The sequence below is a fragment of the Diabrotica virgifera genome, chromosome 3, assembly GCF_917563875.1.
Source record: "Diabrotica virgifera virgifera chromosome 3, PGI_DIABVI_V3a".
NCBI classification, from domain to species: domain Eukaryota; kingdom Metazoa; phylum Arthropoda; class Insecta; order Coleoptera; family Chrysomelidae; genus Diabrotica; species Diabrotica virgifera.
The window spans coordinates 132,684,103-132,707,958 of NC_065445.1; the positions used below are offsets into that span (position 1 = coordinate 132,684,103).

General features: G+C 35.4%; 1 protein-coding gene across 1 annotated transcript; it reads left to right on the plus strand.

Moving 5' to 3' along the window:
- Positions 1–398: 398 nt before the first annotated feature.
- Positions 399–19,473, plus strand: LOC126881323 (uncharacterized). Its single transcript, XM_050645540.1, has 2 exons — positions 399–1,445; positions 16,554–19,473. Exons 1-2 carry the CDS (start codon positions 687–689, stop codon positions 16,590–16,592), a joined length of 798 nt encoding a protein of 265 aa, XP_050501497.1. The 5' UTR covers positions 399–686; the 3' UTR covers positions 16,593–19,473.
- Positions 19,474–23,856: the final 4,383 nt, after the last annotated feature.

Below are 23,856 nucleotides of genomic sequence, written 5' to 3' on the forward strand. Positions count from 1 at the left end.
CAGAGTTGTGTTTGATGTTATTCAATAGGTTCTTGAAAAATATTAAAAACGTATTTTTTGGTTTTTTATTTGGAAGTGTATTTCTCGAGATATTAGACCATTTCTATAATTTACCTATGGTATCACGATAAATCGTTTTTTCCGATTATACCTCCATCTATCCACAACTCGAAAAAATGTCTCGAATAAAAGTTGATTATTTTTACGTAAGCAATTTAAATCTGCAACAACAAATGTAATGGGGTTTTCTATTTAAGTTTCTAAAGTTACCCCTGTAGAGTCAGCTCCGTATGCAACCACTTATACGTTTCCTTCAGAAACGTAGTCGGTACTTGAGACAGAACCTCTTTGGGGAGAATGACAGGATGTCAATGTCAGCATGGACAGTAGAAGTTAGGTTAAGGTGAAGGATTGTTGCTTTGAAATATAATTGTAATAAAGTGCTAAATAAAGATTGTCTCAATAATTCTACATGGTGGCAGCGAACTTGCAAATACTCCGAGGAATATTTGGCAAGTAGAACCTTCTTCGAAGAGCAGAAATAGAGTTAAATAAATACAGGAATGGCAGAGAATCAAGCAGGGAGCCATGTGCTTGCCAACATGGCAACAGTATCAGCTCCTTCTGAGTTTAATTTCTCCCTTCCAGGATCATGGAATCAGTGAAAAAAGAGGTTACAAAGATATATGTCGGTTAGCGGTTTTATAAACAAACCAGAAGCTGAAAAAATTGATATGCTAGTGTATCTAATGGGGGCAGAAGCAGAGGAAATTATAACTCAATTTAATCTAACACCCGCACAGCAAGTATATAGTATTATTATCGAGAAGTTTGAGGCTCATTTTATACCCCAAAAGAACGTAATATTTGAACGATTCAAGTTCAACACACGTAGTCAACAGCCAGGGGAGTCGGTGGAGGCATATATCACTGCACTTCATAGCCTTGCAGAGCATTGTAGTTATGGGGCTCTAAAAGATGAGTTAATAAGAGACCGCATAGTAGTAGGAGTTTTAGATGTAAAAGTAAGTGAGAGGTTACAACTCCAAAAGAACCTAACATTAGGGGAAGCTGTATTAACAGTACATCAAGCCGAGCTGCAGAATTCTCAAAACAAGATTCTTAGGCAAGAACGAGTACAAGAAGTAGCTACGGTCAATGCACACAGAGGTAACTACTGGTCACAATCACAAGCAGAACCAAATAAATATGGACAACAGAACACACAGGGGAAATCCAACAAAAACTACAAATGTACATACTGTAGTGTACCAAGCTGCAACAGTCGAGAAAGATGTCCAGCAAAAGATAGTCGTTGTCGATTATGTGGAAAGAAAGGACATTGGCAAGCTAGATGTAGATCCGGCAGGAATGTAAGAGTAGTTGAAGGTCAAAACTGTGCTGAAAGTGAGGTAGGAATAGAAAATGAAATGGAAAACTTACAGGTAAATAACTTTGATTTTCATCTAGGACACATTTACACTAATGATAAAGATCAGTGGTTTGCAAAAGTTTTAGTTGACAATAAATATGTTATGCCTTTTCTTGTTGACACAGGTGCTGATGAGGCAGCACCTGTGTCAACTTTTCTGTGTCTCTAGAAATATGTTGTCTGATTTTTACAAAAATAAAATGCATGTTTGCCAGGAGTCCATAGGGGGCCCTGATAATAAAAAACTAGAAATTGGGGGTAAAATTGATGTTAATTTGACTTATAATGACAATATGTGTTCAGAATCTTTATATGTTGTAAAAAATCTAAAGGTGCCTATTCTTGGTCGGCCTGGAATTATAAAATTAAAAATGCTCAATATTAATAAAAATAGTTCACGTTATATTAATAACTTAGTATCTAAAAATATAAATGCATTTGGGGCAGAATCAGAAAGCTACAGTGCTAGCAAGTACTCATTAGAAACGATAGCTGAGTCATTTCAAGGAATATTTGATGATATTGGGGAATTTAAAACAGAAATGAAACTTGAGCTAAAATCTAATGTTCAGCCATTTGCTCAGTCAGTACCACGAGTAGTTCCATTACCACTCATGCCCAAGTTAAAAGTTGAGTTAGACCGTCTACTTCAGTTGGGTATAATAAAACCAATTGAAGAACATACCAGGTGGGTAAGTCCTATTGTTTGTGTACCAAAGGGTGACTCTGTTAGGTTGTGCGGAGATTACACAAAGCTTAACCAAAGTGTATTAAGAGCTTATTTCCCACTTCCAAAAATAGAGCATACTTTGGCTCAACTAAAAAATTCAATAATATTTTCTAAGCTCGACACAACTAGTGGTTACTTCCAAATTAAACTGAAACCAGAAAGCCAATTGCTAACTACATTCATCACACCATTTGGTCGATATTTTTTACACTTCTTCCCTTTGGAATTTCATGTTCTCCAGAATATTTTGCACTTAGGTTTTCTAAGATTCTTTCAGGTATGAAAGGGGTAGTCTTTTATATGGATGATATTTTAATCCATGCTAGTTCAGTCAAAGAACATGACGAAATTTTAAACCAAGTTCTAATAAAATTACACAGTGAAGGTATAACCCTTAATAAAAACAAATGTGTCATTGCTGCTAAGTCAGTCAAGTACTTGGGGCATATCATCACTACTTCTGGGGTTAAAATAGATCCTGAACGAGTCAGAGCAATTAGAGAATTCCCAGAACCAGAAAATAAAACAGAACTTTTAAGATTATTAGGTATGATTAATTTTGCTGGTAAATATATTAAAAACAAATCTGAAATTTTAGAACCTTTAACATCTCTTCTAAAAAAGGACTCAGTATTTTTATGGGGACCTGCTCAAATTCAAGCTCTAAATACTCTAAAAAAATGTTTAGAAAGTTCCCCAAATTTATCATATTTTGATGCGAACAAAACTATTGTTGTAAATTCAGACTCTAGTTGTTTTGGTATAGGAACTTGTCTGATGCAAGAAAATCTAGATAAATCTCGCGAAATAGTGGCATTTTCATCTCGATTATTAAGTCAAGTAGAGGGTCGATATGCGCAGATAGAAAAAGAAGCCCTGGCAATTACGTGGGCAGCTGAAAAGTTTGCTGATTATATAACAGGGGTCAAAGATTTGATTTTTAAAACAGACTCAAAACCCCTTGTTCAAATTTTACAGACGAAAAATGTGGATGAATTATCTCCTAGGTTGCAGCGGTTTCGGATGAGATTAATGCGTTACAATTATAAAGTAGTTTACATCCCAGGAAAACAGTTGGTTTTGTCAGACGCACTAAGTCGAAGTCCCATAAAAAATTCTGTACCTAGTAATGATGAGTTGACAGGTATTGAAGTCGAGGGGTATGTTAAATCTGTAATTCGTAATTTACTCATAAAAGATCGGTTTATAAAGCAAATAATCGAGGAACAAAGCAATGACCCTGTTTTACAAATAATAAAACAATATACATTGACTTCATGGCCAGAAAAGTCTAAAATTCCCGTGCATGTTTTGCCATATTTTCAATTCAGATGTGATATATCATTTTGTGAAAATTTGTTATTAAAAAGTTCTTGAATTATTATACCAGCAGCTTTACAACTTAAATGTCTAGAATATATTCACACAGGTCATCTGGGGCTAGTCAAGTGCAGGGACAGGGCTATATCTACAGTGTGGTGGATCGGGCTTCTTCTCAAATAGAAAATATGATTAGAAATTGTCTAAATTGTGTGGAAAATCGTGAAAATATAAAAGAAACTTTTTACAAAGAAGAATCATGTACACGACCTTGGGAAAAGATAGCGCTAGATCTTTTTAAACTGGATAAATGGTTCTTGATTGTCGTGGACTACTACTCCAGATATTTTGAAATATTTGAGCTCAGTTCCATGACTGAAATTGTTATTATAAATCACTTGAAAGGTTTATTCTCTAGATATGGTATTCCCAATATTGTGCGTAGTGACATCGGACCACAATTTTCAACATTATTTAAGAAATTTGCTTCAAATTATAATTTTATTCATGTAACTAGTAGCCCATACTTTGCACAGAGCAATGGATTAGTTGAACGGGCAGTTAAGACTGCTAAATAACTAATCAAAAAGAATAGTGAAGATATATTTTTAGCGCTCTTAGCCTATAGGGCTACACCTTTAAGGTGTGGACTTTCACCAGCAGAGCGGTTTTTCTCTAGAAAATTAAGAACTAATCTACCACAGTTGTCATTAAATTTGGAACAATCGGTTGTTAAGGGGGGAGTGTCATTAAGAGAAAGGGAAAATAAGGAAAAACAAGCTGATAATTATAATAGTAGACACCGAGCCAAGGATATGCAACCTTTAGATGTGGGCGATTCTGTCTGGATTATTGATATTAGGCAATATGGAAAGGTAATTGAAATTTGTGAAGAACCACGCTCTTATGTTGTTCAAACTAATAGTGGTCAATTCAGACGTAACAGATGGCATTTGGTCCAGGCACCTTACTATACTCCTGATACCAGTAACCAGTTAGTTCCTAAGAAATTTGTTGACGGCATAGCGACTTAGCAACTCCAGGCTTCTCCCACAAAGAAAAGGAGAATGAGAATATAAATAATTCCTCTGATACTTTAGAGACTATACATGGGAGTCAGAGTTGTGGAGTCGTTGCTTCACCAAATAAAAGTGATGTCCAAAGTGAACACTTACCTGTACAGGAACATGATCTGTTATTGAGGTCTAAAAGGAACATTAATTTACTTGTCCGTCTATAGTTGTTAAGTTATGTATATTATGTTATGTTATGTATTCATTCTATATTTGCTGGGGTCCTGGAATTTTCATAGAGAGCTCTGTGGCTTACCTCATTTAAAAAAAGAGGGCGCATTTAAAACTTTAAAACTATATGTAGTTATAATGGGCCTCCTAGTTCTAATCTTGTATTCTGGCAGAGATTATTCGTGAGTTTCGCGAAGTGCTTTCCCAAGTAGCAATTTTTCGACGCATTGGTTGTCAGTACAAACAAATGCACTGTATATAACGTTGCCCGAGAGCATTTTCAGTTGTTTCGGCCAACGACCCCTAACCCGACTGACATTACGATGTTACAACGTTAAGTAATATCTTTAGTTATATGGGCAACTAAGTTATTACTATTGTGACAACTACATATCACAGTCAAGTTTTTTCAACAATCGCAACTACTTAAAAACGTTATAATGCTAAACTAATTTACGCCTATGGGTTTTCTGGCCGACTAGGTAGTTGTCTCTCACGACCACAGGGCCTTTACGTATAGTTCTATAGATATGTGACACGTTTACGGCAACTTCAGGAGCAAAAAAAGAATTTACTTTATAACCTTACTTTTTTCTTATTATTTTATATTTTATTTTGCTGGAAATTTTCGATTTATTTAACAACCTGTTTATTTGTTTTTTATTAGCTGGTTTCTCCATTGTCCATTGTTTTATCAGTAGATTTGATAAGCTCTAATCTTTGTATTAGCTTTGTTAGACAGGGTTGCCAGGCCAGTTCTTACTCTTTCATGCAGTACTATATCCGTTGCAAGATAATTTGGCTGAAACTCCGACAAAATATGTACTTTTTGTACATATTTTGTGTGAATTCCATCCGAATTATCTTGCAGCGGATAGTAGTTTTGCTTTCAAAAAATCAATAGAAATCAGTAGAATCTTTTTAGGCCCTGTAAATACAGTAAAATCTGTGTTAACGGTTACTTGTCAAAATCGCCCGATTTCATAATCAACTTAAAAGTAAACATTAAGTAAAGTTCACTTTAAAGTTGACATTTACCCATATATGAATTGTGATAAAGGTAGAGGTACCAACTTACTTAAAATTTAAAAAACTGATTATGAAACCGAGCGTTACAATCATTTTGAAAATTATCCAAACCAATTATATGAAGATTTCCTTATTTAGATCTGGTATTTACCAGTTTCATTTCTAGACAAGGCGAAAACGGCGGGTTCGAAGGGAAAAATATTCCCATGAATTTTTTTTGCATAATCACATTCGTGAGACATCCCAGAATAAGGTTCAAGAAGTCGCCCAAGTGAAAAGTGGGCCAATTTTTTTTAACAATTTTTTTAAATTTAATTGCAAGAATCAATATTTTTGGCCCGAGCAATTTTTTCTTTAATTTTTTGGACCATTCTGGACAAAAAAGGTCTCTAATAATTTTTCTCTAAAGTTGATCGTTTTCGACTTATAAGCAATTTAAAATTGAAAAAAACGAAAAATGGCGATTTTCAAGGCTTAATAACTCGGTTAAAAGTTATTATTATGAAAGTCAATATATGACTAAATCAAAGTTTGAAGCCCCCCCTACAAGATCCTGAAGAAATTTTTGTCATTATTTTATTACTAAGCTGTTATTTTTAAGTAATAATAATAAGCGCCATTCACGTGTGCGGGGCTGTAAATGCTGAGTGCGAGAGAGAAGCTATTCCAGCAGTCCTCGCACTCACATTTACAGCAGCGTCAATACGATACAACCACTCATTGTTATTAATTAAAAATAACAGCTTAGTAGTAAATTAATGAAACAGATTTCTTCGGGATCATGTAACGGCGACTTTAAGGTTGATCTGAACCCCCCCAAAAAAAAATTTGAAGTTCAAAAATTTTGAAAAAATTTGAGAAGGTGTATGTGATTACTAGAAGTATTTTGACAAATTTTGAGCGAACTTCATGTTTTCGTTTTCGAAAAAACTCAAAAATACTCTTTTTTTACAAGTATAAAGCGGGAAAACCAAACATACAATTTTGTTAATTTTCTTACAGCATAAAGATATAATCCTAAGAAATACTTATGAATTTTTTGAAAATTTTTGATCTTACAGTTTTGCCATAATAGGAAAAAATAATATGTTTTGGCTTATAATAAAGCTACCGGCAAGAAATCGGACAAAATTTTAATAACAACATATATAAAACTGTAAGAGTGGAAAATATTTGCAATAAAATGTTGAATATTTTTTTCTAAACATATGAAAAATCTCGTTAAACAAGAATTATATCTTGAATTGCCGCTGTGAATTTGTGCCGCCATGAAGTGACTCCATCTACAACATCGGTAATATTTATGTTCGATAGATAGCAGTACCTTCTGCTAGAATCGCGTCAAACAGAACTTTATCCTAGCAGCGTTGCCATATCAATTACTTTGTACAACAAAACGTGTTATTGTATTATAGTTAGTAGGTAATATAATACAGATATATATACTACTATAACGTCTATTTATAACGCATCAACGTGACCTTCTGAAATTAATTTAACTACTTTTCTTGAAATATTGTCAGTCCCCTTGGCCGTATTAGATTTTGATATATTTAGGGCCGGTACTTTTTGTCTCGATTAAACCCGAGTTGGCTTTTTAATGTTTTTAAGTAACATAAAGTTGTCTTTTTTATTTGTATTTTTTCATGTATCTCTGAAGCTTTGTATTTGACTATATTTTGAATTGGAGCATAAATAGTCTACTTTTGTCAAATAGTTTTTCTAATAACTACCATCCATGGTGTTTCTCTTTTGTCGCACTTATGTTTATTAAAGATTTTAATTGAAATCATTATTTTATCTTTAAAATTTTCATTGTTCATTACTTTTTGCATTTGTGGTGAGCTAAATTTAAAGGAAACCAATTGGACGATATTTAAATAGATATGGAGTAAGAGTACCTAAATAAATAACCACTTTTGAAATTAATTCAGGATAGGTTAAAAAATATTTTCACCTTCATATTAAAAATAAAAAAAGGATCAATGTAAAAGAAATAATAACAATCAATTTTAAAAATCTTACATCTATATTGATTTCTTCTATGTACAAAAACAACAGAAATAAATAAATATTAGCGAAGACAAAAGAAAAAATGTGTTGACACTTAATAATATGTTAAATAAACGTATTGATTAGTCTGATGCAAGTAGAACTAGAACTGTTATATGGAGCTAATCTGGATCGGTATAAATTAGATGAGAAAGAAAAAAATCTAATAAACGCAGTTTCTTTGAGAGAAGAAAGAGAAAGAGTATAGAATATTAGAAAATGAAAACGGCGCGGCAGAATAATCATCGATAAAGAAGTAAAAAAGGAAACGCGATAACGATATCTGGAACAATTGTTTTATCTGATAAGACACGAAGAAAAGCCAGAAATTGCTATCAAAACTGTTTCTTTTAGCTGTAACCTTTCTGATGTTTTTGTGTCCAGCATGCCTACTACGATACGGTCTCGGATCAATTCCTCCTTCAGTTGCCCATAATTACAATGTTCTGCTAAGGTATGTAGGCTAGTAATAAATAAGTCAATGGTTTCACCTGGTTTTTGTACTGTAGAATTGAATTTGAAACGTTCATATATAATATTACGTCTAGGGATAAAATATTTGTCAAAAACATTTAGAACTTCCTCGTAAGTATCTGGAATTTTTTGAAATTGTATCAAAATATCTTCGGATTCTTCTCCCATAAGGTACACTAGGATATCTATTTTTTGTTTTTCTGTCTTTTGGAGCTGCCCTGATACCGACATGTAGCGTTCCAGCCTCTTCCTCCATGCAGGCCAAATTGCTGGGGCCAAAAAATTGAATTTATCCGGAGGGTTAACATTCAATGGTGCTGGACTTACTATACCTTGAGTATTTGCATCAGGAGTAGTATTAGTAGACATTTTCAGTGTTACTTTATGTCGGGTATGATTTCAACCACAATTGACCACAATGCAGAATATTTTCTTGCCCCTTAACGTTGCTTTGCTACTCTTGGCATGTGCTAGTGGTTAATGGGTAATATAGTTTTATACTTAAAATATACGTGCTGCACTCAACACCGCTGCCACCATGTTTAGTTGGGTTCTTTAATAATGACTATTAAGTACTCTTGATTAAGATATCTTTATTTAGTTTGATCATCTTACATCGCTTGTCCCGGTACCGGTTCCCCGGATCAGACCTAACCTAACTTAATCCTAATCCTTGTTCACCTATATGACATCTATATAGGCAACCAAAGATACACTAACAGAACAAAAACAAAAAATATAGTAAAGCAATGTGGATTGTTTGTGTGCTTGGAAAAAGGTTATCGGTATTCAGCCCGAGAATATACACCTCTAGAGACAGCCAAATCCATAAAAACATGTAGCTTGTTAAGTGAATGTCCCTAAAGAAAACAATAACTTCTTCTTTAGCCTGTTTGCATCCACTCCTGGACAAAGGCCTCCCATGAGTTTTCCACTCTTCTCTGTTTTGTGCTCTTTGGTACCAGTTTCTCCCCACTTTTGCTTTGAAGTCATCTAACCATCGTTTTTGTGGTCTTCCTCTGCTACTACTATGCTCGCGTGGTCTCCAATGTACAATGTTCTCGTCCACCTTTCGTTGTTTTGCCGTGCCACGTGTCCTATCCAGTTCCATTTCATTTGCGCAATTCTTCCAGTTACATATTCCACCTTCGTCCTGTTTCGTACGTCCCATTTCAAATATGTTCTCTCAGAGATACTCCTAACATAGCTCGTTCGATGGCCCTCTGTGTTCTTAATCTATTGGCTGATAACCCTGTAAGTGTCACGGTATCCACTCCATCAGTCATAACTGGTAGAATACAACTGTTGAATACCCTTTTTTCTAGGTTTATTGGTATCTTTTTGTTTTTCAACACATCACTGAGTCTTGCAACTGCTGCCCAAGTAATTCGGATTCTTCTAGTTATCTCTGCCGTTTGATTCTGTTTGCCTAGCTTGATCGTGTGACTCTTCGACACTTTCGATCTGACTTCCATCTAAGTCGATTCTGATATTTTGATTTGTCATCACTTTTGTTTTATTTAAATTTATTTTTAAACCGCTTTTCTTCTCAGATTCCTGTTTAAGCATCTTTAGTATGTAGATTAGTTCTTCTGTATTGTTGCTTATGAGCACTATGTCATCGGCAAATCTTAGATGACTTAAAAATTTAAGTGACAATTTAACTTTTTCTTCTAAGACATAAGGCATCTTCTAATTCAATAGTAAATAATTCTATATTCTATATCTGGAATCAATCCTTGCGTTATTCATTCCGTCTAATACGGCCCAGAGTTCTATGGAATCGAATGCCCTATTGTAATCAACAAATGCTGAATGAAGAGGGTTATTGTATTCGTTACACTTTTCGAGAAATGTCCTTATTGTCTGTAGGAGTAGGTGTTCTACGGTACTATAACCTTTGCGATATCCCGCTTGTTCAACAGGCTGGTAACTATCGAATTTATCTGATAGTCTGTTGGTCATTATTGTGGTAAGCAGTTTGTACGGATGTGGTAACAGACTTATTGGTCTGTAATTTTCGAGTTTGTGTTTGCCTCCTTTATTTTGTAGTAGAAGTAGCTGCGCATTTTGCCAAGTGGTTGGAATAGCAATATCAAAGAGGCACTTCTTCATTAGGATTTTAACTGCTTCCAAGGTAGTTTGACCTCCATCTCTAATCATCTCTTTTGTTATTCCGTCGTCTCTATATTTTCCATTTTTCATTTGATTTAAGGCATTTATAACTTCCTCGTTAGTAATAAACCATACCATAATAATAACTTTAGTAATAAACTATACCATTTATACTACAGCCAACGATCAAATGTGTAATTTGGAGAAGTGTCAGAACAAATGGAGAAAAGGAGAGGGGCCAGGCAAGGTTACATACTGTCGCCGTTATTGTTTAGTTCTTATTCTGAAGAAATCACACAAGAAGCTTTGGTAAACGAGACAGTCGGCATAAAAGTAAATGGAAATTTAATTAATAACATTAGGTATACCGACGATACAGTCATAATATCAGACAACTTGGAAGACTTAGAAAGAATAATGAACAAAATATTAAGATATATGTAATGGAGAATACGGACTCTCCCTTAACCTCAAAAAACCAAAATTTATGAAAAATAGCAAGAACAACAATATAAATGAAATATTAACGGTAGGCGGCCAGCAGTCTGAGAGAGTAAAAAAATATACTTACTTGGGAACGATAATCACAGAAAATAACGATTAGACTGCAGAAATAAGAGAGAGAATTGAAAAAGCACGTGCCAACTTCGTGAAAATGAAAAAGATTTTATGCAGCAAAGATCTGATATTGGCCCTCAAAATAAGGCTAATTAAATGTTATGTACACAGTGTGCTTTACTATGGAACTGAATCATGGACATTAAATCGAAATGCAATAAATCGACGGTTCTCTTAGCAAGACAGAGACGAACTAGTTTTGGTGTTAGTGAAATAGTTTTCAGTATCTTTTCTGTTAAGTCATTTTTAATATCTTTATTATAACCTTTTTTGTCTTATTCTGAGGTATCTCATGAAACTGATTACGCAAAAAGATCTCATGGGAATATTTTTCTCAAGAAACGCGAGGTTTTCGCCTTGCTTAAACATATTTTGCGGAATTTAAAATCAAAATCCTGTTATTACATCTACAGATGCATATAAAATATGATACATCCATGGCCGTCGTCCACATGTTTACAAAAAACATATTGTTTCCATAATCTATAAGCGCTAAAACAAATTTAGCAATTTCCCTATTCTACTTTGCAAAATTCATATAGTATCACAACACTTGATTATACATTTGAGGCATTCGCACTGTCCGTCAACGTGTTAAAAGGTTTATGTGTATAAACAAAATTTGTGCAATGTAATACACTTTTAGATGATTTGTCGACAGTGAATGGAAGAGGTCGTAAAATTTTATTACCATCTTTCAGTGTCAGTGTGAGATAAGATGAATTCCTTACTAACTGGAATATTTAGTTACGGAGAAACATAATATGTAATTAGTCTATGTTGTGAGGCCGCTCCCGTCTAAAAAAATTCTGATTTGGTTTCTTTGCGGATTCCTATTCAAAAATGTCCCCTTTAAATAAATCAGAAGAGTGCCAGCGAAATTTTTGGGCAAAAATTGTTAAAAAAAATGTTTCTAAACAAATTCACAAGATTACCATTTTTTGTCCAGGAAAATATTTTTTCTTGTTTTTTTGGTCATTCTAAGCAAGAAAAATATCTTGTCATTTTTTTCAAAAGTTGATAATTTTCGAGTTAGAGGTGAACTAAAATATGAAAAATGCGAAGATAGACATTTTCGAGGCGTAAAAACTCATATTTAAATTATTATATTTAAGGTTGGCAAGTCCTTAAAGTGAAGTTTAAACATTCATTTTTGAAATTCTGAGTAGTAATCGGGTCTAACTTCAATTTAGACCGTTGTTTTTTAATTGTTAATTATGCGCGTCGATCCGATTTTAATGCCAATGCAGCAGGGTCTATTTCAACAATCTCCTATTTTGCACTGTAACTCTTTAGGTTTTTTGGCTTCTTCTAAACAAAAAAGATATCTTCTCATTTTTCTGAGAAGTTAACAGTTTTCGAGTTACAAGGGATTTAAAATCTGAAGATTGCGAGAATACACGTCGCTTGCTGAGAACATTAGTGACGTAACTTCAAAAACGTAGTTTGTAGCGCCTTAACTGTATCATGTATGGATATTGCACGTAGAATATAATATGTTTTAATGTAATACCGCCACATGTTGCGAGTGCTAGGGGTATTTTACAGAAACGTTTGCACAATATTCCGAAGTATGGGAGAGTTGTAGAAGGAAGTAATAGGACAAACAATTTATGTTTTTATTTAACTATAAACAAATTAAGGAGAAGAGCATGCAAAATATTTTTATTAATACCCTTAATATTGGAGATCGATTTATTCGAACAAGTTGGGCTAAGTCAAAAGAGTATAACATCGTTCAGAAAGATAATAGAGGAAATCATCAAAACGCACAACTATAAACGAGAAACTTAAGGAAACCGTAAGAAAACACATAAATAGCTTTGAGCGCGTAGAGTCTCACTATTTAAGAGCTCAAACTCGTAGAGAATTCCTTGATGGATCATTAACCTTAGCTTAGATGTATAGATACTACAAAGAGTAACGAGAAGAAAAGCAGTTGCCATCTGTCAAAAGATGTACATATGAAACATTTTTTAACACAGAATGTAATATTTCTTTTTTTAAACCGACGAAAGATAATTGCGCAACTTATGAGGTGTATAAACAATGCAATCAAGAAGAAAAATAAAAAGGCCAAGAACAATACACACGTCACATTCGTAGTAAAGAAAGAAGCCGAGAAGAAAAAGCAAAAAATATTACAAATCCTACATAAAAAATAATAAACTCATAGTAGCTTGCTTCGATTTGCAAGCAGTATTACCTACACATTGCGGAGATATTTCTACATTTTTTTATAAGTCCTGTCTCAATTGCTTTAATTTTACGATTTTCGAAGTAGCATCGCAAACAGTTCCTGCTGTTTTTGGCACGAGGCCATTGCTATGCGAGGAGCAAATTAAATTGCAACATGCCTCTCTAGCTATCTATCTACTTTACCTGCAGGAAAAGATATTATTTTTTATTCCGACAACTGCGTTGGCAAGAATAAGAATAAGGCGGTTTTGGTGGTACTTATGTACTTATATGCAGTTACGCATGCTGAAATAAATAACATTACTCACAAATTTTTTACTGTTTGTCATACCCAAAATGAGGGTGATTCGATGCATGCAGTAATCGAGAAAGCAAAAACACAGTTTAACTCAATTCATGTCAGTGGCCACCTCTAATAAGTGCTGCAAAAAGAAAAACGGTAGGCCCTATAAAGGGAATGAAATGGACGCTGAAGACTTTTTGACTCCAAGTACCTTTCAAAAATTTTTGGGCAAAAATTCACCAAAAATTCGGATAACGAGAAAGTAATATGGAATAATATAGAAATTCTTAAAGTAGAAAAGTGTTTTCCTACAACATTTTTTTACAAAGTTAACTTTGACTATACAACCTATAAAACTATTGACCTTTCTACTCGTCATTTTTCTGATAATAATAATATTTTAGAGCAATATAACTCAAAACCAGCCTACGAAAAGCCTCCTACTGTAGGAGAGAAAACAAAAGAGCATTTACTGGAATTATGCAAAAAAAAATCTTATTGCAAATGTACATCAATCATTTTATTTCAATTTGTTGAGTTAATTTCACTTTGTTGTGATTTATAATATACAATAATTATAATTATTAGATAAATTTATCTAGTAAACTACCATTTATAACTTTGTCTGGTTTTTCATTGTTAATCTGTATAATCGTAGCAGTTATGGTTGATGAGTTATTTAAAAATATAATGCAATACCGCCATATCTTACAAATATTTATAATGGTTAAATATTGCTTGTTTTTCAAAAAAGATATCCATTCTTGTGCTATTGAATTACTAATATTCTAATATTCAATTACTTGTCTTAAAATGTCTATTTTGTAGAAGAAGAAAACCGCAGTTGTATCGGTATTGAATGGGATGTGCGATATATTAAGATAAATGAGCTTTTAAGCTTCGAAAATGCGTATTTTGGCATTTTTCAGATTTTAAATCGCCCCTAACTCGAAAACTATCAACTTTTGAGAAAAATGACAAGATACCTTTCTTTCCAATTTCTGGCCAAAAATTTCGCCCTCAGATTTCCTTCCGCAAAGAAACCGAAACATAATTTTCTTTCAGACGGGAGCGGCCTCACAACATCGACTAAATGTTTCTTGCTATTAACATTGTTATTAGGCGTTGATAAAATTACTGTTTAAACAATTTGGCATCATAGCCAATTGAGCCGATGGGTGTAACGATAAAAAAGTGTTCAGGTTTCTACATATTACTGAGTCATCATGTAGAAATCTACAATTAAGTTGAAAATGTTACCACAATGGCATGCTACAGTAGAGCCATCTCTAGGATCAGAAACAAATTAATTGAGGGTTCATATCAACCTTAAACTTTGATTTAGTCACTTTCTGACTTTGAAAATAATAATTTTTGACCGACTTATTAAGCCTTAAAAATGGCCATTTTCGCGTTTTTCAAATTTTAACTTGCTTCTAACTGGAAAAAGATCAACTTTAGAGAAAAATTATGAGAGACCTTTTTTGTCCAGAATGGTCCAAAAAATCTAAAAAAAAATAGTCCGGGCCAAAATATTTATTTTTGAAATTTGATTAAAAAAAATTGTTAAAAAAAAATTGGCCCACTTTTCTCGTGGGCGACTTCTTGAACCTTATTCTGGGATGTCTCACGAATGTGATTATGCAAAAATATCTCATGGGAATATTTTCCCAGCGAACCCGCCGTTTCCGCCTTGTCTATTCTCTGTCCATCTATTATCATCATCTACGTCCTTATTTTCGGTAATGACATTGGGAAATTGTAACAAAATGTCTGAAAATTAATTTAGAAATGGGGTGAATACTATTAAAAAGCAAATTTTATTTTAGTGATAACAAAATATTGAAATATACCAAACATCTAATAAAAAACATTGCCTACTAGAATTTTTTAAATAATATCAAAAATATACCAAAACAGTAGATATCTACTAAATGTGGCAACGCTGTTAAGGAGAATGATGCACTTCATTGCACTGGTCACATGACCTCTGTCACCCAATAAGAGAGTGCGTTCTAAAGTGGTTGGGATAGTCGGTCCAGGCCGTGTTTGGTCGGCGATTGGACTTCTCGGTTGTCTCATCCGTCTATGGTTGGTAATAAGGTATATTTTAAGTAATATTGGTAATGTTGTTTAATGCACCATTTTGGTTTTTTTGGGATGTAAAGAAAATAAAAACACAAAATATAAAAAATGCAGGCATTTTCTAATACCTTTAAAAGCACCATCAATACATTAAATTTATACAAAACATCTTTAACATAAATTCTGGCTTTTATATTAAAATTAGATTTTTTAAATTTACATATTTTTTGTTAAAAAGGTGATAAAAAATATGCGCGTGTGTTTTTTAAAGGTGGAATATCCATATTTGACGGTAATCTGAGATGCGTTTATAAATTTCACATCAGGTAATTTTGTTTAAGTCCTTATTTATGTAATTATATAAATTTAAATACCTGATATGATGTCAAAATAGTTTACTTTTTATATAGGTAAAAAAACATAACCAGTCCGACTCTTTGAGCAACCATTGCACGCAGGCACTTTTTATAGTCGCTTCAGTTGTCTTATGCAACGCTTAAGGTTGCCTAGGCAACGTCAAGACAACTCAAAAATCGTCCACCAAATTAGTGCAGAATTGGGTCGTTTTCTAGGCAATAACAACGTTGTAACAAAACGTTGCCACGCGGTAGACAACGTTGTCGCGTCGACAAATTGCTACTTGGGTTATTATCTGCCTAACATGTCTGTTATTTTATTTTATGTTCTATCCAATTATTAAATGCTATAACATAAGTAAGATTATGTAATGAATTTATTTAATTACACATATATATTGAGCATACTGTACTGGATATAGCTTCAATAGAAACTGTTGGCAAAAGACAGTTTTTAGGTGCAAATGGTCTTTGTTTTTTGTAATTAAATTAATTGTAGATGTGGTTTGGATGAATTTTTTTCCGTGGGAAAAGGACAAATAGGGCCTCTCTATCCTCTATCCTCTAACGGGTTTTTTTAATCAATTAGCTTACATAGGTTTTTATTTTTTTTTAGAATTTAAAATGGAATACCGACACAAATCTGGGGCCGTAAAGAGGAAAGAAAAACATGAAAGAGAGGAGAATGCAAAGAAAGGCCAACAGAAGCTGTCTGTTTTCTTTACACAGCCGAAAAATGTGTCAAATGAAGAGAAAGAAACTAACATTGAAAATGATCCCTTAATCTTGCCGGGCACTTCAAATTCACAAATACCCTCCAACAGCTAAAATGTTGGTCGTGAGCTATCCTCACTTAGTAGTGACGAGTTTTTAACTCCATTACAGTTAGAAGAACGTGACGAACAGGATGAGGCAGTGTCAGCGTCTACGAACATTTTGAGCCAACCAGAAGTTTTTGATGTAGGCAATTTGAGTTTGTTACAACTTAGTACTAAAGAAGTTGAAGCTGCTGTCACAAAGGGGCCACAAGCTCATCCCAACATGTTTCCTGCAGACTCAACGAGACGGCAATTTCCTTTATCTCTGCTTAAATTTAAACTACCCAATAATGAAGTTGTTCCAAGGGATTGGCTTGTTTGGAGCGAAGTGAAACAGGCTTTGTTTTGCTTTCCTTGTCGGCTGTTTTGTACTCAGACAGAGGTGGTGCGATCCAAATTCGCCTCAGTTAGTGGGTATCCAAAAGAACATAAATGGAAAAAGTTGTACGAAAAGATTCCTGAGCACCAAAACAGCCTTAGCCATAAAGAATGTTACTTAAAATGGAAAGATCTGGAATTAAATCTTAACAAAGGAGGTACTATATTTGGTAGCATTGAAAAACAATTGCAGAATGAAATCACTACCTGGAAACAGATCTTACACAGACTCCTTCACGTAACTTTATTTTTAAGTGAGCGATGTCTCTCTTTTAGAGGAGAAACTCAAAAGGTGGGTCATCAAAACAACGGCAATTTTTTGGGCGTGCTAGAACTTTTAGGTCATTATGACCCTATTTTATCGAAGCATCTAGATCAGGTTAAGCAATCTCAAGAATCGAATAAGAGAATGCAAGTGCATTATTTGTCTTGGAGAACTCAAAACGAGTTCATAGCAAGTTGTGCTGATTATGTAAGGAAAGTTATTGTGGACGAACTCAAACGATCTAAATACTATTCTATTATGGTTGACGCTACACCAGACTCAAGTTTTTCAAGTAGAACAGACCTCTTTTGTATTTAGATACATTATTTTCAAAGAAGATGTAAAAGAATATGAAATCCATGAACGATTTTTGGAGTTTTCCGACTGCAATGAAAAACTGGAGAAGACATCGCAAATCTAATCAAAGAAGTTCTTAAAAAATATGACATATCCTTAGATGACTGTAGAGGACAGGGATTCGATAACGGCAGTAATATGAGTGGCAAGTATAAGGGTGTTCAGGCTCATATTTTAAAATCAAACCCTCTGGCTGTGTACTCACCATGTGGATGCCACAGTTTGAACTTATGTGGAGTATGCGCTACTGAGAATTGTACTGAAGCACAGACTTTCTTTGGTGTTGTTCAGAATCTGTACAATTTATTCAGTTGCAGCCCGAAAAGATGGGAGCTTCTGAAAGAGATAGTGGGATCTTCACTGCACTCATTGTCTGATACGAGGTGGAGTGCTAGAGTAGAATGTGTGAAACCAATAGCGGCACACATAGGCAAAATCATTGAGGCAGTTTCATCATTGTTGAATCTTAACGTAACTGTTGAAACGAGAGCCACAATCAATGGGGTTTTAGAATATCTTAACACCTTCAAGTGCATCCTCATGGCGTCAATTTGGGTGAAAGTGTTGGTACCCATCAACTACAGAAGTCAACTACTTCAAACTATGGACGCTACTTAGGATGTTGAGAGTAGTAATATAGAGAGCCTAATTGATGATTTAAGTGCCTTAAGAAATAACTGGGACAAGATATTGTCTGAATGCAAACATGTTGCAAATGCTTATGGTATCGAACCGGAACTCTCCACTTCCCGTGCGAGAAAGAGGAAGACTTTTCACGATGAAACAGCTACAGAAGATGTAATGTTAAATTTATCCCCGGAAGAACGCTTCAAAACAGAAGTTTTTTACACAATAATTGATGTTTTGGTGGCCAACCTGAAAACGAGGTTCACAGCACTGAGAGAAATCGAAATGAAATTTTTATTTTTATGGAAGTATAACGAAATGGACGAGAATACGATCTCAGAAAGTTGTGTAAGATTCGCCGAAGAGTACAATTCAGATGTAAGCAGGGATCTAGTTGATGAAATGATTTACTTGAAAACTGTTAGTAAATCAAACATCTCAGATACGTCGCTGAAACCAGCAAAACTTTTGAACAAGCTCGTGTCCCTTAATGTGACAAATCTTTTCCCCAATGTGTGCATTGCTCTTCGCATATTCTGTTGCCTACCAGTATCCGTTGCTCAGGCCGAGAGATCATTTAGTGTTTTGAGCCGAATTAAGAATTGTTTAAGATCTACTATGGGTCAACAACGATTATCTGATTTGGGACTGTTAAGGCCGCGTCCCACCATCAAATAATTTGATCAAACTTGACAGTTAGTGACACAAAGTGACAGTTAGTGACGTCACATCCTGAGTGTTCATTGTGGATAATAATGAAAAATTTTAATTTTAAATAAAGTACAAACAAGTTAGACAATTCAATACAAAGAATTTGATCAAACTAGACTGATAGTGAGAGCAAAGATTTTTAGAATTTCAAAAAAACTGCAATTGTGACGTCACTTTGACGTACTTCCGGAGTTTGCTCAAACTGTTTGATCAAATTATTTGATGGTGAGACGCGGTCTTTAAGCATAGAGTCGAAACTTGCAAAAACTCTTGATTTCGACCACGTGATCCAAAACTTTGCGGATATGAAAGCAAGAAAAGTTATGTTGTAACTAACAGTTCTATTGTAAATAATTAAAAACAAAGTTTAATTGTTAAAACTGTTTTAATTTTCTTCCTTCCTGTGTCAATAGCATGAGTGTTCACTATTACATATCCCAGTTTATGAGTTATCAGATTTTTGGGAATTTTCGTTCAACTGGGTTTGGGGGGGGGCGGCCGGGTCTCATCCCCGGGGCCCGGCCTGGCTCTGGGCGGCCCTGGATTTGGCCAACTCGGAAAAATAGCGTACCGCGGAGCAGTTCTGGTCGGTGGTCTATCCATCTCTCTCTACCGGCGCTTAACTTTCTCTCTCTAGCATATGATGGCTGCCGCCTCTGTGTAACTGACGTTCCATTACTTCCACCTCTTGGTAGATACGCTCACACTCGCACGACAGACAAAGATAGCTAGACCACCGTACTTGATATCGGCGTTACACCCCGATGCATTGAGTAGCATATGACTAGCCAGATCTATTTTCTTTACATATCTCTGAGTACGATCAAAACGATCAGCAACGGTTGCCAACCATCAGACGCATGCTCCGTTAACACTTGGCGCTGCGCAGTTAACAGTTAGAGTTCCTAGACTACGAACGCGCATGCGTCTGATGGTTGGCAACGGTTGCTGATCGTCCTACGAACAAACCTATATAATTATTCTGCAACTAACTTCAATTTGCTATTTGCGCTGTTGCCACATAAATTATCAAACAATATGAAACAACAAAAAAAAAGATATTTGTTGTTTTTAATAAATAGGCAATTATAATACAGTGATGAGCGCACTAATAACCGGCAAAATAACGCAAAAGATGGAAAACATATTAAGTTGTGAGATAAAAAGAAATGAAACTAGTGGAGGTGGGAGATTTAGGGATAAAAACCTATACACCTGCATTATATTTATTGTTTCCCATTGTTTATGTTTATGTGTATATTGTTTAAACGTGTCAGAGGAGTATGTCAACTAAAACTGTTACTGTGACAGTGGCAGTTGCCAAACTCATCCGATACGTCTAAAGGTGAGAGACAATAAGTAGAATGTAAATGTATAGGTTTTTATCGCTAAACCTCCCACCTCCACTAGTTGCATTTCTTTTTATCTCACAACTTAATGTTTTTTTCATCTGTTGCGTTATTCTGCCGGTTATTAGCGCGCTCATCACTGTATATTGCCGCAAATATTATTTTCGAAAATTGCTTTATGGTTCAGTTTTGGACTAAAGGCGGCTGCACAATTGCCCGGGAACGGGAACGAGAACGGAAACGGGAACGGGAAAAAAGTTAACCTCTATGTAAATTAATGTTATAGATGCACAATAACCGAGAACGAGAAGCTGTCCGGTAACGGGAACGGGAAAGTTGACCATGTTTTAACTTTCTCGTTCCCGTTGTATTCCCGGAACCAATCAGAAGGCAGTATTAAAAATACTGTAAAATGCCCAATACAAATTTGTTATTAGAAGTGTGTGATCAAGTTTAAGTGACAACTTTTATACATTTTGCATTAAAATAAATGACGAACGATTGATTTCTTTATTGGAAAAATGTCCTCATCCGTATGATTGATGTAGATCATAGTACGTACTTATATGGTAATTCGATACAATAATAATATAAATATTTGAATGATATGCTTTTTATCTTTATGCTGACAAACCTTTGCGATTGCACACATATTGTGTAAACTAGTTCCAAGATTATAAAAAACGAAAATATTATAAATGCTCGTCATCAAATAAATCCATATTTTTAGAGTTAACAGACATGTTCTTTTAATAAAATTAGAAAAAGATAGTTCCACAAAATTTATTTTGAGAAGAAAAATAATTAATAGCACAAGTGACAGTGTCACAAAACAGCTGTTTACCATTTAATTGTGAATCTGCTGATGCTTTCAGTTTCCGTTCTCGTTCCCGTTTCAGTTCTTGTTCCCGTTCCCGGTCAATTGTGCAGCCGTCTTTAAAATAATCAAAATTGTTGGTTTTAACATCTTTCTGCATTTGCATTTATAATATGGGGTATACAAAAATAATATGGTATGGAAATATTTCTGCGAAAATTTTAAGCTTGGCAACGATGCTTTCATCCCTTAAGTAAGGGCGAGAGAAGGGGGTTGGCTTAGCGTTACGACGTCTTTGATATAACTCCATTTTTGTTCTACACTCTGTTCTTGTTGTTTAGCGGTTTCTAGTTTTTCTCTCATTACATTTCTTACGTTCTGACGAACTACGGGGTCTTTTAGAGTGTCATAATCCAGGTTCTGTTTAGGTTTACTTTTGATGAGTTTCTTTAGTCTGAGGTCTATTTGGCCCACTAATGGGTTGTGGTCCGATGAGACGTCTGCTCCTGGGTAGGTCTAGACCGAAGTCAAGCTGTTCTTGAACCTTTTGTTAATGAGAATAAACTCTATCTGGTTTCTGATGATATTGTTGGCTGTATCTGCAGGTGATTTCCATGTGTAAGGTCGTCTCGGGGGAAGTCTAAACCACGTGTTAGCAATAGTAAAATCTTCTTCCCGGCAAAATTGGATAAGTCGGTCTCCCCTTTCGTTTTTCTCGCCTAAGCCGTGTTGTCCGACAATGTCTTCTATTCTGTTTTTACCGACTTTGGCATTGAAATCACCCATGATGATGGTAAGCTCGTTCTTCTTGGTATATTTTAGTGCTTTTTGTACAAGTGCGTGGAACTCCTCGATGTCCTCCTCTGGCTTTTCTGATGTTGGAGCGTAAATTTGAATGATGTTGGTATTAACTGGCCTGCTTTGCAGCTTCATGAGAATGACTGTCAGAGAGAGGTAGCACGCTGATCACAGCCCCTGCAATCTTTTTGCTCAGAATTACGCCTACGCCATTCCAGTGATGTGGTTCATCGTTTCCCGCATGATATACTATATGCTCATCTACACAGCACTGTCCCGAACCTGGCCATCTCATCTCGCTGATTCCCATCACGTCGATATCTAGTCTTTTTATTTCTTGAATGGTGTTGTGTATCTTTCCCCCTTCAAACATACTTCGAACATTCCAAGTACAGATTTTTTGAACGTTCCACGTGCACATTTTTTCTCTATTAGTGTTTAAATATTGGTAAGGATTTCGTGGGTCGACGACCTGAGAAACCTTACATATTCGTGTTCTTCTTCCCCTGCCGGATCTTGGTATCCGAAGTCCATGATCAGTATCTTCTCCAAATTGGTTTACATTAACCATGATGAATGAACTAGGGATTATTTATGGGGTGGTTTCCCGTTGCCTTCCCCATGGCAGTGTCACAGCCGCTTAACTCATAATGCTAGTGGCGCCTGTGAGTATCTAGAATTAAGCCTACAGGATTTTTTTTTACTTTCCCACAGCCTTAATCCAGTAATGACATTACTGCTGCCTAATGTCATATCCTCAGTTGATCCGCGGGTACTTATTTGGCAATGCCTTATTCGTACCTATCCTGCATATCTGCAGGAACTTTCCCTATCAGCCATTGGGTCGCGCCGTGTCGAGGTTGATGACTTCCCCGCCCAGTCTGTCTTACTCAAAGTACTGAAGGGCCCCTACTCAATTCAAAGCCCCTTCTCTACGCAAGTTGGGACCGCTCACGGGTGTTAAGTACCAAAAATGGCGTGCGTTGAACCATGCAAGATCAGCGTGTTTGAAGCCGGATACATGGCCAAAACCAAAGACGAAGTCATCAAATTTTATGTTAATCACGGGGTGTTAAAAGATGTGATAGTGTGCCGGTGCGGGAATACGCTTACAATGGACGGAAAGACGACTTCCAGGTGCAATAAACTGGTCTTAAGGAAGAAACGTGCTCCAAAAAAATGCGGATTTTGTATATCGGCGAGGAAGGGTACTTTTCTCGAGAACTTTAAATTGGCGATAAACAAAATCTTTCTTCTCGAGAATCTTTTGTTGAACTGGAAGCCACCGCGTCAGGAAACCGCTTTAGAAGACCTTGGGATATCTTCTTCTACGATGGTTGGCTGGTACAGTTATTGTAGAGAAGTGTTTATTAGCTTCGCTCTTAACAACTCTACAAAACTAGGGGGTCCTGGATCGATCATTGAAATAGATGAGGCCAAATTCGGTAAGCAAAAATTTAACAAAGGGAGACTTTTTAGGGGTCAATGGTTATTTGGGGGTATGAGCGAAGCAGTGGAAACTTTTTCGTTATTGCTGTCGAAAGAAGGGATGCCGATACTTTGCTTGGAATAATTCGCGATTGGATCCTTCCTGGTACAACTATATATAGCGATTGCTGGAAAGCCTATAATTGTTTGGCCCATGAAGGATTCCATCATCAAACTGTGAATCATTCCAAACATTTTGTCGATCCGGAAACTGAAACACACACCAATAACATCGAGAGGTTATGGCGCGAAGTTCGCAGTACTATCCCCAAATATGGCGTCAAGGAAGCTCACTTTGTTGGATATCTTGC

Excerpts from the sequence above, each read along its gene's own strand:
- LOC126881323 (XM_050645540.1), top strand. The coding sequence starts at position 687 with ATGTCGGTTAGCGGTTTTATAAACAAACCAGAAGCTGAAAAAATTGAT. Across the intron at positions 1,446-16,553 it reads ATGAAATGGAAAACTTACAG|AATTTAAAATGGAATACCGA; the intron begins GTAAATAACTTT and ends ATTTTTTTTTAG.